The 10,900-nt window shown below is 42.5% G+C and overlaps 1 protein-coding gene across 1 annotated transcript; it reads right to left on the reverse strand.

Annotated features, from left to right (window-relative positions):
• Positions 1-4,399: 4,399 nt before the first annotated feature.
• On the reverse strand, positions 4,400-4,796 carry LOC132347975 (large ribosomal subunit protein P1-like). Its single transcript, XM_059895036.1, has one exon. The coding sequence runs from the start codon at positions 4,770-4,772 to the stop codon at positions 4,428-4,430; it is 345 nt and encodes a 114-aa protein (XP_059751019.1). The 5' UTR covers positions 4,773-4,796; the 3' UTR covers positions 4,400-4,427.
• Between the last annotated feature and the right edge of the window lie 6,104 nt (positions 4,797-10,900).

Raw genomic sequence — 10,900 nt, forward strand, 5'->3', positions numbered from 1 at the left:
CAGACAACAGAATCTACTCTAACTAACTTAAGTAGAAAGACGTTTTAAGAAAAACCAAAAATTTTTGAGATATTTTGGTGGTTCACAGAATCTCCAGAAGGTCTTGACAACTAGGTTTGGAGGTTACATAGCCAGGAATAACAGTAGCCAGGAGACACCATCCAGCTGTCCCACGGCTACTGCGTTGCACAACACAGCACCCATGACACGGAACACAGGACACTAGAACCTCCTCAAGAGCTGTCCTGAAGAGCCAAGTGCTTGTGCCTCCAGCTGACCCAAAGAGTTGTCCACTTTCACCTCATTCAGGAAGAACCTAGGCCACCTGGGAACCTTAACCACAGGGGAATCTGGGAAATGTAGTTTTAGATTTCCATTTTCTGTAGTCCGAGGAAGTGGGCCTTAGTGTTGGAATGTGTATGGGTGAGCCAATGCATTGTACCCCCAACAGAAGCATGGTGGAAATCACGTGGGAAATTCTACAGTGAGGAACAGAAGAAGAAGAAACACTGAGGAATAGCCAACAAAGTCCCCTTTTCACTTAAACTAGATTGACATGGGTTTCTGTCATTTGCAACCTAATGAGGCTTGACTAATAGGGTACCCACATTTTACGGAAATGCCATTCTTCCTACCCAGTGTCATCCTGTCAATATGCCATGTGTTCCCTTACATGACTAACCACAGAGCCAAGGGAAGACGCTCTCTGAGCAGAGGCATCTAGACACTTGTAATTTAGCTCTAGGAAGCTTCTTGCCTATACACTTACAAACTCATGCAGTATTATACACTTTGTTTATACACTTATACAGTCAAGCACAGGGCTTGAATTCCAAGAAGACCACTATAAAGTGACAATTGTGTTAAATCAATAACCTACTAGTTTGAAGTTTGAATACATGCATGGACATGGCACAAGGAGTTTTATTCCTGGGCCTGGACAAAACAAAACAAAACAAAATGTGTTATAAAGGAAGCACAAGCTATACTCTGGTGTTCATGAGTGATGTGTATCACATTTGAATGTCTGTGGTGGGTTTTCAATGTATTTTTAAATGAAAGTTGAATCAATGTTTGTAGAACCTTTGGCATACCTCTGCAAAACACCACAGTTATGCAGAACACAATTTGGACATGGATGGCCCACACTGAGTTTCTTCTAGCTTCATCAAAATGGACCAACTCCTTTGTTATGGGTTGAATTGTGTCCTCCAAAAGAAGGTATGTTGGAGTCCTACCCTCTAAAACCTCAGAATGTGAACTTATTTGGACATATGGTCTTTATCCAGGTAAACAAGTTAAAATAAAGTCATTAGAATGGAACCTAGTCCCATGTGACTGATGTCCTCATAAAAAGGGGAAATTTGGAGACAGAGACAGACATGCACAGAGAGGAGACAACGTGAAGACACAGAGGGAAAACTCCATGTGAAGACGGAAGATTGGAGTGATGGATATACAAGCCAAAGAACACCTGGAGCTACAGGAAGCTAGGAGAGAGGCATAGACCAGATTATCCCTTAGAGCTTTCAGCAGGAACTAAACCTGATGCCACCTTGGTTTGGGGCTTGGTGAGACTATAAATTGCCATTGTTTTAAGCCACCTGGTTTGTGGTACTTTGTTATGGCAGCCACAGGAAACTAATACACCCTTACTCATGAGAAGATCACAAACTTAGAAAGAATGAGACATTTTTATACCAGGTGCAGTGTGGTTCAGTAGTAATGTTATTTCTTTTTTTTTATTTGTTTAATGGCAGGAAAATGATCTCTATTAAAGACCAGCATGCATGTTTCCTTCCTCTCCAAAGAGTAACGGTCCTGAATGCTGGACCTAGAAGCTTGTATTTCATCTAAGGAAAGGGTCCTGTAAGAACCTGGGTGTACCATAGCAGGTGGCTGTGTTTTATCACCAATGGCTGTAGGTGGTATCACTGTTGTTTATGCCACAGGTGCCAACATCTCACATAATTTGTTGATTCCCTATTGTTGGTTTCTCTGTGTCATGGGAGTTGTCACCTGGCTTATGCTTTTCTTTTCATCATCATTACTGCCTCCACTCTGTCATCCTTCCAACTCTAAATCAAAGGGAAGCATGTATTCTCTCATCTGGGAAGTATTCCAGATGCATATTATTAGGATGGAAGAGCACTTGACATTTCAGATCATCACGAGGGCCTCTTAAACAGATTCAGCTGAACTTTGGTACTTTAGGAGGACTGTGGGGGCAGATAAGCAAGTGAAATGGAGATTTAGCAAAGTTCACTGGCACCGTTGCCCTCAGAGTCATGCTGCTCCCCCAAGACTGGCACGCTGGCTCTCTCCCAGGATCCAGCATCTGGCTCAGTGTGGCAAATCTGATTGTCGTTCTTTCTCCAGCATATTCTGCCTTTGGAGAAATTGTGGCGTGGATTAAGCCTCTGCCCCAGCACATATATACAATGGAATATTACTCAGCCATAGAAAGGAATGAAATTGAGTTATTTGTAGTGAGGTGGATGGACCTAGAGTCTGTCATACAGAGTGAAGTAAGTCAGAAGGAGAAAAACAAATACCATATGCTAACACACATATATGGAATCTAAAAAAAATGGTACTGATGAACCTAGTGGCAGGGCAGGAATAAAGACGCAGACATAGAGAACGGACTTGAGGACACAGTGGGGGAAGGGGAAGCTGGGACGAAGTGAGAGTGGCATGGACATATATACACTCCCAAATGTAAAATAGATAGCTAGTGGGAAGCAGCCGCATAGACAGGGAGATCAGCTCAGTGCTTTGTGATGACCTAGAGGGGTGGGATAGGGAGGGTGGGAGGGAGGCTCAAGAGAGAGGGGATATGGAGATATATGTATACTTACAGCTGATTCACTTTGTTGTACAGCAGAAACTAACAACATTGTAAAGCAATTATACTCCAATAAAGATGGAAAAAAAACAATCTCTGCCCCAGGACTTTTCCACCTCCCCTAACTGTCACCCCCTTCATCCACCATCAGGCTTCTGTCTCTTCTGTCTCTCAGTGAGCCTCCCTCAATCAGGCTTATCCCTTCCACATTGTTTTCTGTATCCCCAGACGTATCCTCTCCCACCAAGCCTTGGGAAGGGTTTTCGTCTGTTACTACATTTGCATTTTGAAGGAGGGAAGGCTCAGGGCAAATGCAAGTCTTCTAGTGAGAGTTTGTTCCATGCTCATCTTGTGCTAAACAGTGTGGTTGCCTGTTCTTTCCAGTCCTGCAGAGGAATATGGAGAGAAGTGTGGAAGGGGAGAGCGTGTAGTGCTGGGGAAGAGAATAATGAGCCCTAATCAGAGTAGCTGACAGGAGGGGAAAAGGATGCTGGCCAATACTCCCAAGAGGCATGAACCCAAGCAGTGAGGGCATCATTAAGGTCTGCTCTAGGTAGAGATTTGGGGTTGAGAAATCTCATCCTGTTAAGTGACTGCCTTCTTTGTCTAACTGTAGGACAATCTTGTTTCTCTTGTGTCAACCGGTTTCCAGATTTTGTTGGCGTATTCAAGCATAGCTTTTATTTCTTCCAGTTTTATTGAGATACAGTGTATAAGTTTAAGGTGTACAGCATGATGATTTGACTTACATGCGTCATGAAATGATGACCCCAGTAAGTTTAGGGTACATTCATCATCTCATATAGATTAAATTTTTTAAAAATAAAATTTATTTTCCTTGTGATGAGAACTCCTAGGATTTACTAAGAGTTTACTGAATTACTCTCTTAGTAACTTACATATATAACATATAGCAGTGCTAATTATATTAACCATGTTATACATTACTTATTTATAACTGGAAGTTTGTTCCTTTTCACGGCCTTCATCCAATTCTCCTTCCCCACAACTCCTGCCTCTCGTAACCACAAATCTGATCTCTTTTTCTGAGTTTGTTTGTTTTTCATGTATAATGGACCTACAACCCTATGTTAGTTCCTGGTATACAAAATAGTGACTCAATATTTCTATACATCACAAAATGATCACAACAGTAAGTCTAGTTCCCATCTGTCACCAGACAAAGATTGTACATAATTATTGACTATATTCCCCACCCTGTACATTTCATACCTGTGACTCATTTATTTAGTAACTAGAAGTTTGTGCCTCTTAATCTCCCTCACCTATTCTCTCATCCCCCCATCCCCCCTCCCCTCTGGCAACCACCTGTTTCTTCTCTGTATCTATAACTCATTTCTGTTTTGTTGTGTTTGTTCATTTGTTTTGTTTTGTTTTAGATACCACATATAAGTGAAACCATACACTATTTGTCTTTCTCTCTGACTTATTTCACTTAGCATAATACCCTCCAGGTCCACCCACGTTGCTGCAAATGGCAAGATTTCATTCTCTTTTTTTTTTTTTTTTTTTTTTTAAAGAGCTCAGCTTTTTATTGAACGTGCTATACTAAAGAGGTTTAGTCAAAAAAACCAAAGCCCATGTCATCATCAGACTCTTCAGATTCTTCTTTCTTTGCTTCCACTTTCTTCTCCTCAGCTGGGGCAGCAGTGGTGGAGGGGGCGGGACCTCCTGCTGGGGCAGCACCAGCTGCTGGGGCAGGTCCACCTGCCCCCACGTTGCAGATGAGGCTCCCGATGTTGACATTGGCCAAAGCCTTTGCCAACAAGCCTGACCGGAAAGGTTCAACATTTACACCGGCTGCTTTAATGAGGGCATTGATCTTATCCTCCGTGACCGTCACCTCATCGTCGTGCAGAATGAGGGCCGAGTAGATGCAGGCGAGCTCCGAGACGGAGGCCATGGTGCGGGCGAGTGCTGGGCAGGGGCTGCCGGACGCGGTGCTAGTCGCGGGGTGAAGTGAGGGACGCACCCCAACGCGGCCTTAGCTTCCTTGGAAGGACCGAGCACCTTAGGGAAGCTGAGGAAAAGCGGTAGTAGTAGTAGTAGTAGTAGTAGTAGTAGCAGCAACGACTCATATGTTGAAATATTATAGTGACATTTCAGTTTTCAAGAATAAAGACAAAAATTGAAAAGCTACTAGAGAAAGGCTGGTATAACTCAGGTCATAAAGGGTCTTGGGGGTCAAGAAAGGAGTTTGAATTTTATTCCAAGAGTTAAATGGAAGTTACTGAAGGATTTGAAGAAGGGTGGGAGGATGGTGACAAAAATCTGATTTGTTACAAATATGTCTCTGGCTGCTAACGGAGAATAGATGGTGGAAAGGTTGGAGGGTCGGGGATGATAGTAAAAGCAGGGAGACCAGGTAAGGAGCTACCGGAATCCTGCCATCAAAAATGAATGTTCAAACTATTAGTATGAAAGCCAGCATTTATTGAAGGCTAGTGAAGTGCCCAGCACTAGTCTAAACAGTTTACATATGCTTGTTTTATTCAATCTTCCCTACCACCCTTCTATTATCTCCATTTGACAGATGAGGAAATTGATACACAGAGAGGTTAAGTAAGTTCCTGGAGATCACACAGCCAGTACCAGAGCCCACGCTTTTAATCAGTACCCTGTAGGCTTTGGACTAGAGTAGTAATAACAGAAAGTAGAGACATTGGTGAGTTTGAGAAAGTTTGGAGACAGCATTGAAAGGCTGATGATGTGGGGTTAAGGGTAAGAAATGAATCAAGATGATTCCTGTATTTTTGCCTTGAGTAGTTAGTGGTCAAACATCATTTCATGTTCCTGCTTAAAACTCTGATTGCTCCCCCACTGAAGTGAGAATAAATCTGCACTCTCCTCCCTGGCTTGTAAGTCTCTGCTGAAAACCCTGCCAGAAAGGGGACCAATGTTCACATTGCCCAGGACGGAAGGATTTCAAGGACACGGGACTTTCAGTTTTAAAACTGGGAAAGTCCCAGGCAAACCCAGATAAGTTGGTCACCCTTCTGCCTCTCTTCCATCCACGTCCTGCCCAGCTACACTGGGCTTCATTTAGGTGGGTGGGCCTCTCCCACCGCGGGCCTTTGCACGTGTCACCCTGCCCTGCATATGAAGAGCTCTCTGCTGGGTACTCGCACAACTCCTTCCTCTTGTCCTCTGCCTCAGCTAAAAAGTCACCCCTCAAAGGGGCCTTCCTGACCACCCGATCTCATGGAGCGCACCACCAGCTGCTCCTCCTACCCCCAGAACTTATCACAGATTCAGCAACCTTATTGAACTCTCAATATTCCTGTGCTCCATCAGGGCGGAGCCTGTGTCTGTCTGTTCATCCGTATAAAGCAGGTGCTTGGCATGTGGTTGAAGGGAGGCCTTTGAGGACTAAATAAGAGAAATTGACCATAATTGGAACAAGAGACATGTTATGGGGGTATGAGGAAAGATTTCCTTACTGGAAGCTCCTAGAAAAGGTTACCAAGAGCGCTTGCAGCAAAACCACATTTAGAAATTAAGGCTTGTAATTATGTTCTTAGCGCTTCTTCCCTCTACTCCTGCCCTCTGCCCAGCTTTAGTGCCAGTGAGGGAGAGAACTCAGAGTCCCACATGGATCTTGGGCTTGGTGATAGGACAGAGTATAAATTCTGCATGCTGCTTATACCCAACATTTCCTTTTGCTCATCCCCGCTGAAGACAGCATGAGTGAAATTGGGGGAAGCCACTGTTTGGAGTTACTTATGTGACCACTCCGTTCCATTCACATCACAGATAAAAGTGGGTAGTGTTAATATACTGTTTCAGTTTTTTTTGATACATGCATGTCCTATGTAGACTTGTCTTTGCACTATTTAACACTTAACTCTTTTTTTTTTTAATAAATTTATTTATTTATTTATTTATTTATTTATTATATTTGGCTGTGTTGGGTCTTCGTTTCTGCGCGAGGGCTTTCTCTAGTTGCGGCGAGCGGGGGCCACTCTTCATCGTGGTGCGTGGGCCTCTCACTGTCGTGGCCTCTCTTGCTGCGAAGCACAGGCTCCAGATGCGCAGGCTCAGTAGTTGTGGCACACGGGCCTAGTTGCTCCGCGGCATGTGGGATCTTCCCAGACCAGGGCTCGAACCCGTGTCCCCTGCATTGGCAGATGGACTCTCAACCACTGCGCCACCAGGGAAGCCCCTAACACTTAACTCTTGTTCACGAGAGTGAAAAAATTGGAAACCAAACACAAACCCAATAATATTTGATTGGGTAAATGAATTTTGGCTGATCCGTAGAGTAGAATATTCTATAACCATTAAACACAATTAGGTAGATCTATGTTTACTGACAAGGAAACGTGTCCATGATAAATTGGTAAGTAAAAAGAAAAAAAAAGGAAATACACAGAAATGTTCACAGGCACGATCTGTGAACAGCGAGATAACACTTTTCTATTCTTTATTTCATTTTCTTTTTCTGAATTTCTACAGTCAGCATGTTATCATTTTCATAACCGGTAGGGGAAAGGTCTTCCCAATATGGAAAAACTAAAAACAAGTTTAAGAGAAAAAAATGTGTCTCATTATTATTCTACAATATGTTAGTCTCCTAAGGATTCAGAGTCAGCCTGGTTCATCTATGTATATAAGTATGTTGTATATATGTTCTTTGTAATACATTTCAGACCATATACATGTAAATGCAGAAAACACTTAAAATGTTTAATATGGTACATGCTTCATGACATAAGTATGTTTGTATACCTATATCTATATTATGTATAATTTATATAGTATATACAATTTTTACACATATATCTTGTCCTTTATTCAGTATATTGTTTGGCTGAATTTATTTTTCTAAGGGAAATGCTTAATGCATATCCGATTCAGATAATCAATTCATATTCTAATCCTTCTTGTCACACGTGGACTGGAAGTAAACACCTGCCAATGGTCTTATGTTGCTTTTTTTTTTTTTTTTTTTCTGTTGAGACTTTTTTGAAAGATAATGCACCCAGCTGGCTGGCTCACTTCACCAAGGACCAGGGAGCTCCTGGCAGGATCATTAGTATCTGTTACTCAGACACAAGCTTTCCTTAAGAATGCCCCCAGCACACCTGTGCTTCTCTCATTTGATTGGTGCGTGGCCTCTTTCAACCCAATTAATCTGGAGAGGAAGGATGGGTGTTGGGTTAGATAACGAATGATGAGCAAAGATAGCCTTGAGAGATCTAGTTTTGCATCTTGACTGATAATACATTCCCGGCTCCCAAATGCCTGTAGTAGACATTTCTTTTGAGCCTTTTGTTTTTCAGGTAAAGCTCTGTTTTTTTCTCTTTCCCTTCCTTCCTCCTTCCCTCTCCATCTCTCCAACTCCATCTCCAAGTCTTTCTTTCTTTCTCAAGGGAGTAAATGGGAGTGCTTATCTGTTGATTTCAGCAGTTGAGGAATCTGTGTGGGCTCTTAATGGCACCCAGCTCTCTGCTTCAGGGGCCTTGGAAAGTCCTAGCAATTCAGACAAGGCGGTTGGTTGGCAGGGTACCCTGGTTGCCCTGGAGCAGCTTGCAGAGCCTGGCAGCTATCCCACAGGTCAGGCCACCCTCCCCTACCAACATCCCCACCTGGGCTGGCCTGGCCTGCTTCTGAAAGGGGCCTTTGTGTATGGGTTCCATGGACAAAGCCCCAGCATAAGTTTATTCCATAGTTAAATCCCTTTAGCAGCAACTCACTTGATCTAAGAAAGCCAAGTGAGATTCCTTGCCCTGGAACATTGTTCCTCTCTTATTTTACTTTATTTTGTTTCCACAAATACAAAGAGCTTTCTAAATGCCAGGGTCTATTCTAAGCACATTTATCTAATCCTCTTAACAATCCAATGAGGTGAGTACAGGCGTACCTTAGAGATATTGCAGGTTCAGTTCCAGACTGCTCCCATAAAGTGAATATCACAATAAAGAAAGTCACATGAATTTTTTTGGTTTCCCAGTGCATATAAAAATTATGTTTACACTATACTGTAGTCTATTAAGTGTGCAAGAGTATTATATCTTTAAAAATGTAAATACCTTAATTTGAAAATACTTTATTGCTGAAAATGTTAACCATCTGAGCCTTCAGTAAGTCATAATCTTTTGCTGGTGGAGGGTTTGAAGTATTTCAAGAATTACCAAAGTGTGACACAGAGACCGGAAGTGAGCAGATACTGTTGGAAAAATGGCACCAATAGATCTGCTTGATGCAGGGTTGCCACAGACCTTCAATTTGTATAAAACACAATATCTGTGAAGCACAATAAAATGATGTATGTCTATATTAAAATTTTCCCATATAGAGGAAGAGGGAGGTCAGTGACTTGTGCAAATAACAGCACCTACGTAGTGAGTGCTGGAGGCATGATGAGAACCAGGACATTGGATTCAGCAGCTCCTGCATTTAACCTGCACACTCTACCCCTAGGTCCTCTTTAGCTTGGTCGGAACCACCCGAGACTTGGCTGTCTTCTGCTACAGCTGGGGCTGCTTTGGAACAGCCATCCATTTCCACTCGTTCTTCCCCTGAGGTTTTCAGAGAAGGCATTCCAAATGTGCAACTTGCTGAGACGGTACTTCTGACCTGATCTTGCCCATACAGGGAGTTATGGGTGAATAAGCTTTTTCAGTAGGGAAGCTTCTCCCCTGTTGTTTCAGAGCTCCGGGATGCCCCAGGCACTTGGGGCCAGTGCAGCGGAGAGAGTAGGGGTGGGGTAGGGAGAACAAGCTCTAGGTCAGGCCAATGACTAACTTGCTAGGTGACTTTCTGAAATGTCCTTTAATCTCCAGGGCCGGTGTTCATGCCTGCAAAAATGGGGGCACCACTATTTTAGGTAGCAGCCTCAAGAGTGCAATGAAGGAGGCGGCTAACATTATGAAGGATCTGCGTCGGTGCAAGTCAGCGCACTAGGTATTTTCACATTTCTCCACCTGAAGTTTGCAATAACCATGTGAGGCTGAAAGTCGTGATCGTAAATAGGAAAGTATTTTACAAAATTTGGTGCTCTGCCAATGCAAGGAGTTATTCTGATAGAAACATGTTGTGTTATACTAAATAATGCACCAAGCAGATCTTCTTGGGAGAATAGAGAACAGGAGGAAATGTTCAGTACCGGCACACAGTAGGGGATCAATAAATATTTTAAAATGGATAATAGGGAACAGCTTCAGTGTGCAGCCATTAAGTTGTAAGACCTTTCTAGTCTGAGTGTGTACTTCAGACTGAAGGCTATACCTTGTTACCCTGCAATTGTCTGTCTTAGCTCCTTTATCCTTCCTTTTGTATTTTATTTGAATTAATTGCTCAATTCCAGGACCTGTAACGTTTTTCAGTCTAGCTTTGGATATAAGAACGTGTTTGTGAGTTTAAGAAATGAAGTTATTTCAAGCAGAGGAAATAGTTGGAGATTTCAAGCTGAAACAGAGATTCACATCCCTGAATTTGACGAATGAATAATTGACTCAGTGTCCAGGGCCTTCTGGAAAGATGGCCTTCACTAAAACCAAAATGTTGTCCCATAACCCAATAAACTTAGGTACAATTCATTATGTGCTAAAGTAATTTTAGAAGCCATTATTCCATTTCAGCAGTAAATGCAGCTCAAAGTGGTATGAATTCTCCATTAGGATGATGTGGTGGGGAAAGTGAAAGAATCTTTTCGTGCAATCAATTTATTTTAGTGTCCCAAATGTTCATAGTAACAGTAGCAAGCATGATTGCAGCTGCCATTGTGGTCGGCCTCCTGTCACGGAGGGAAATGAATGGCCCTCTCCTTAACCACCAACCTGTGCTCCTTCGAGGACAAAGGGTCCATCAATTTCCTCCACAGAGTGCAACAGAACCCATATTTGGATGTGTTGCAAATTAAACTTTTAATAGAAAACCAAAGAAAGAAGCTTTGCCCATTTATTTTATGGGTTGTTACTTTTTCTTAAATTGAATACATTTGACATGTAACATTGTGTAAGTTTAAGGTGTACAAGGTATTACTTTGATACATTTATATGTTGGATCAGTAATATGGTTGCCGATGTA

This window comes from Balaenoptera ricei, chromosome 1 (assembly GCF_028023285.1).
Source record: "Balaenoptera ricei isolate mBalRic1 chromosome 1, mBalRic1.hap2, whole genome shotgun sequence".
Lineage (NCBI taxonomy): Eukaryota > Metazoa > Chordata > Mammalia > Artiodactyla > Balaenopteridae > Balaenoptera > Balaenoptera ricei.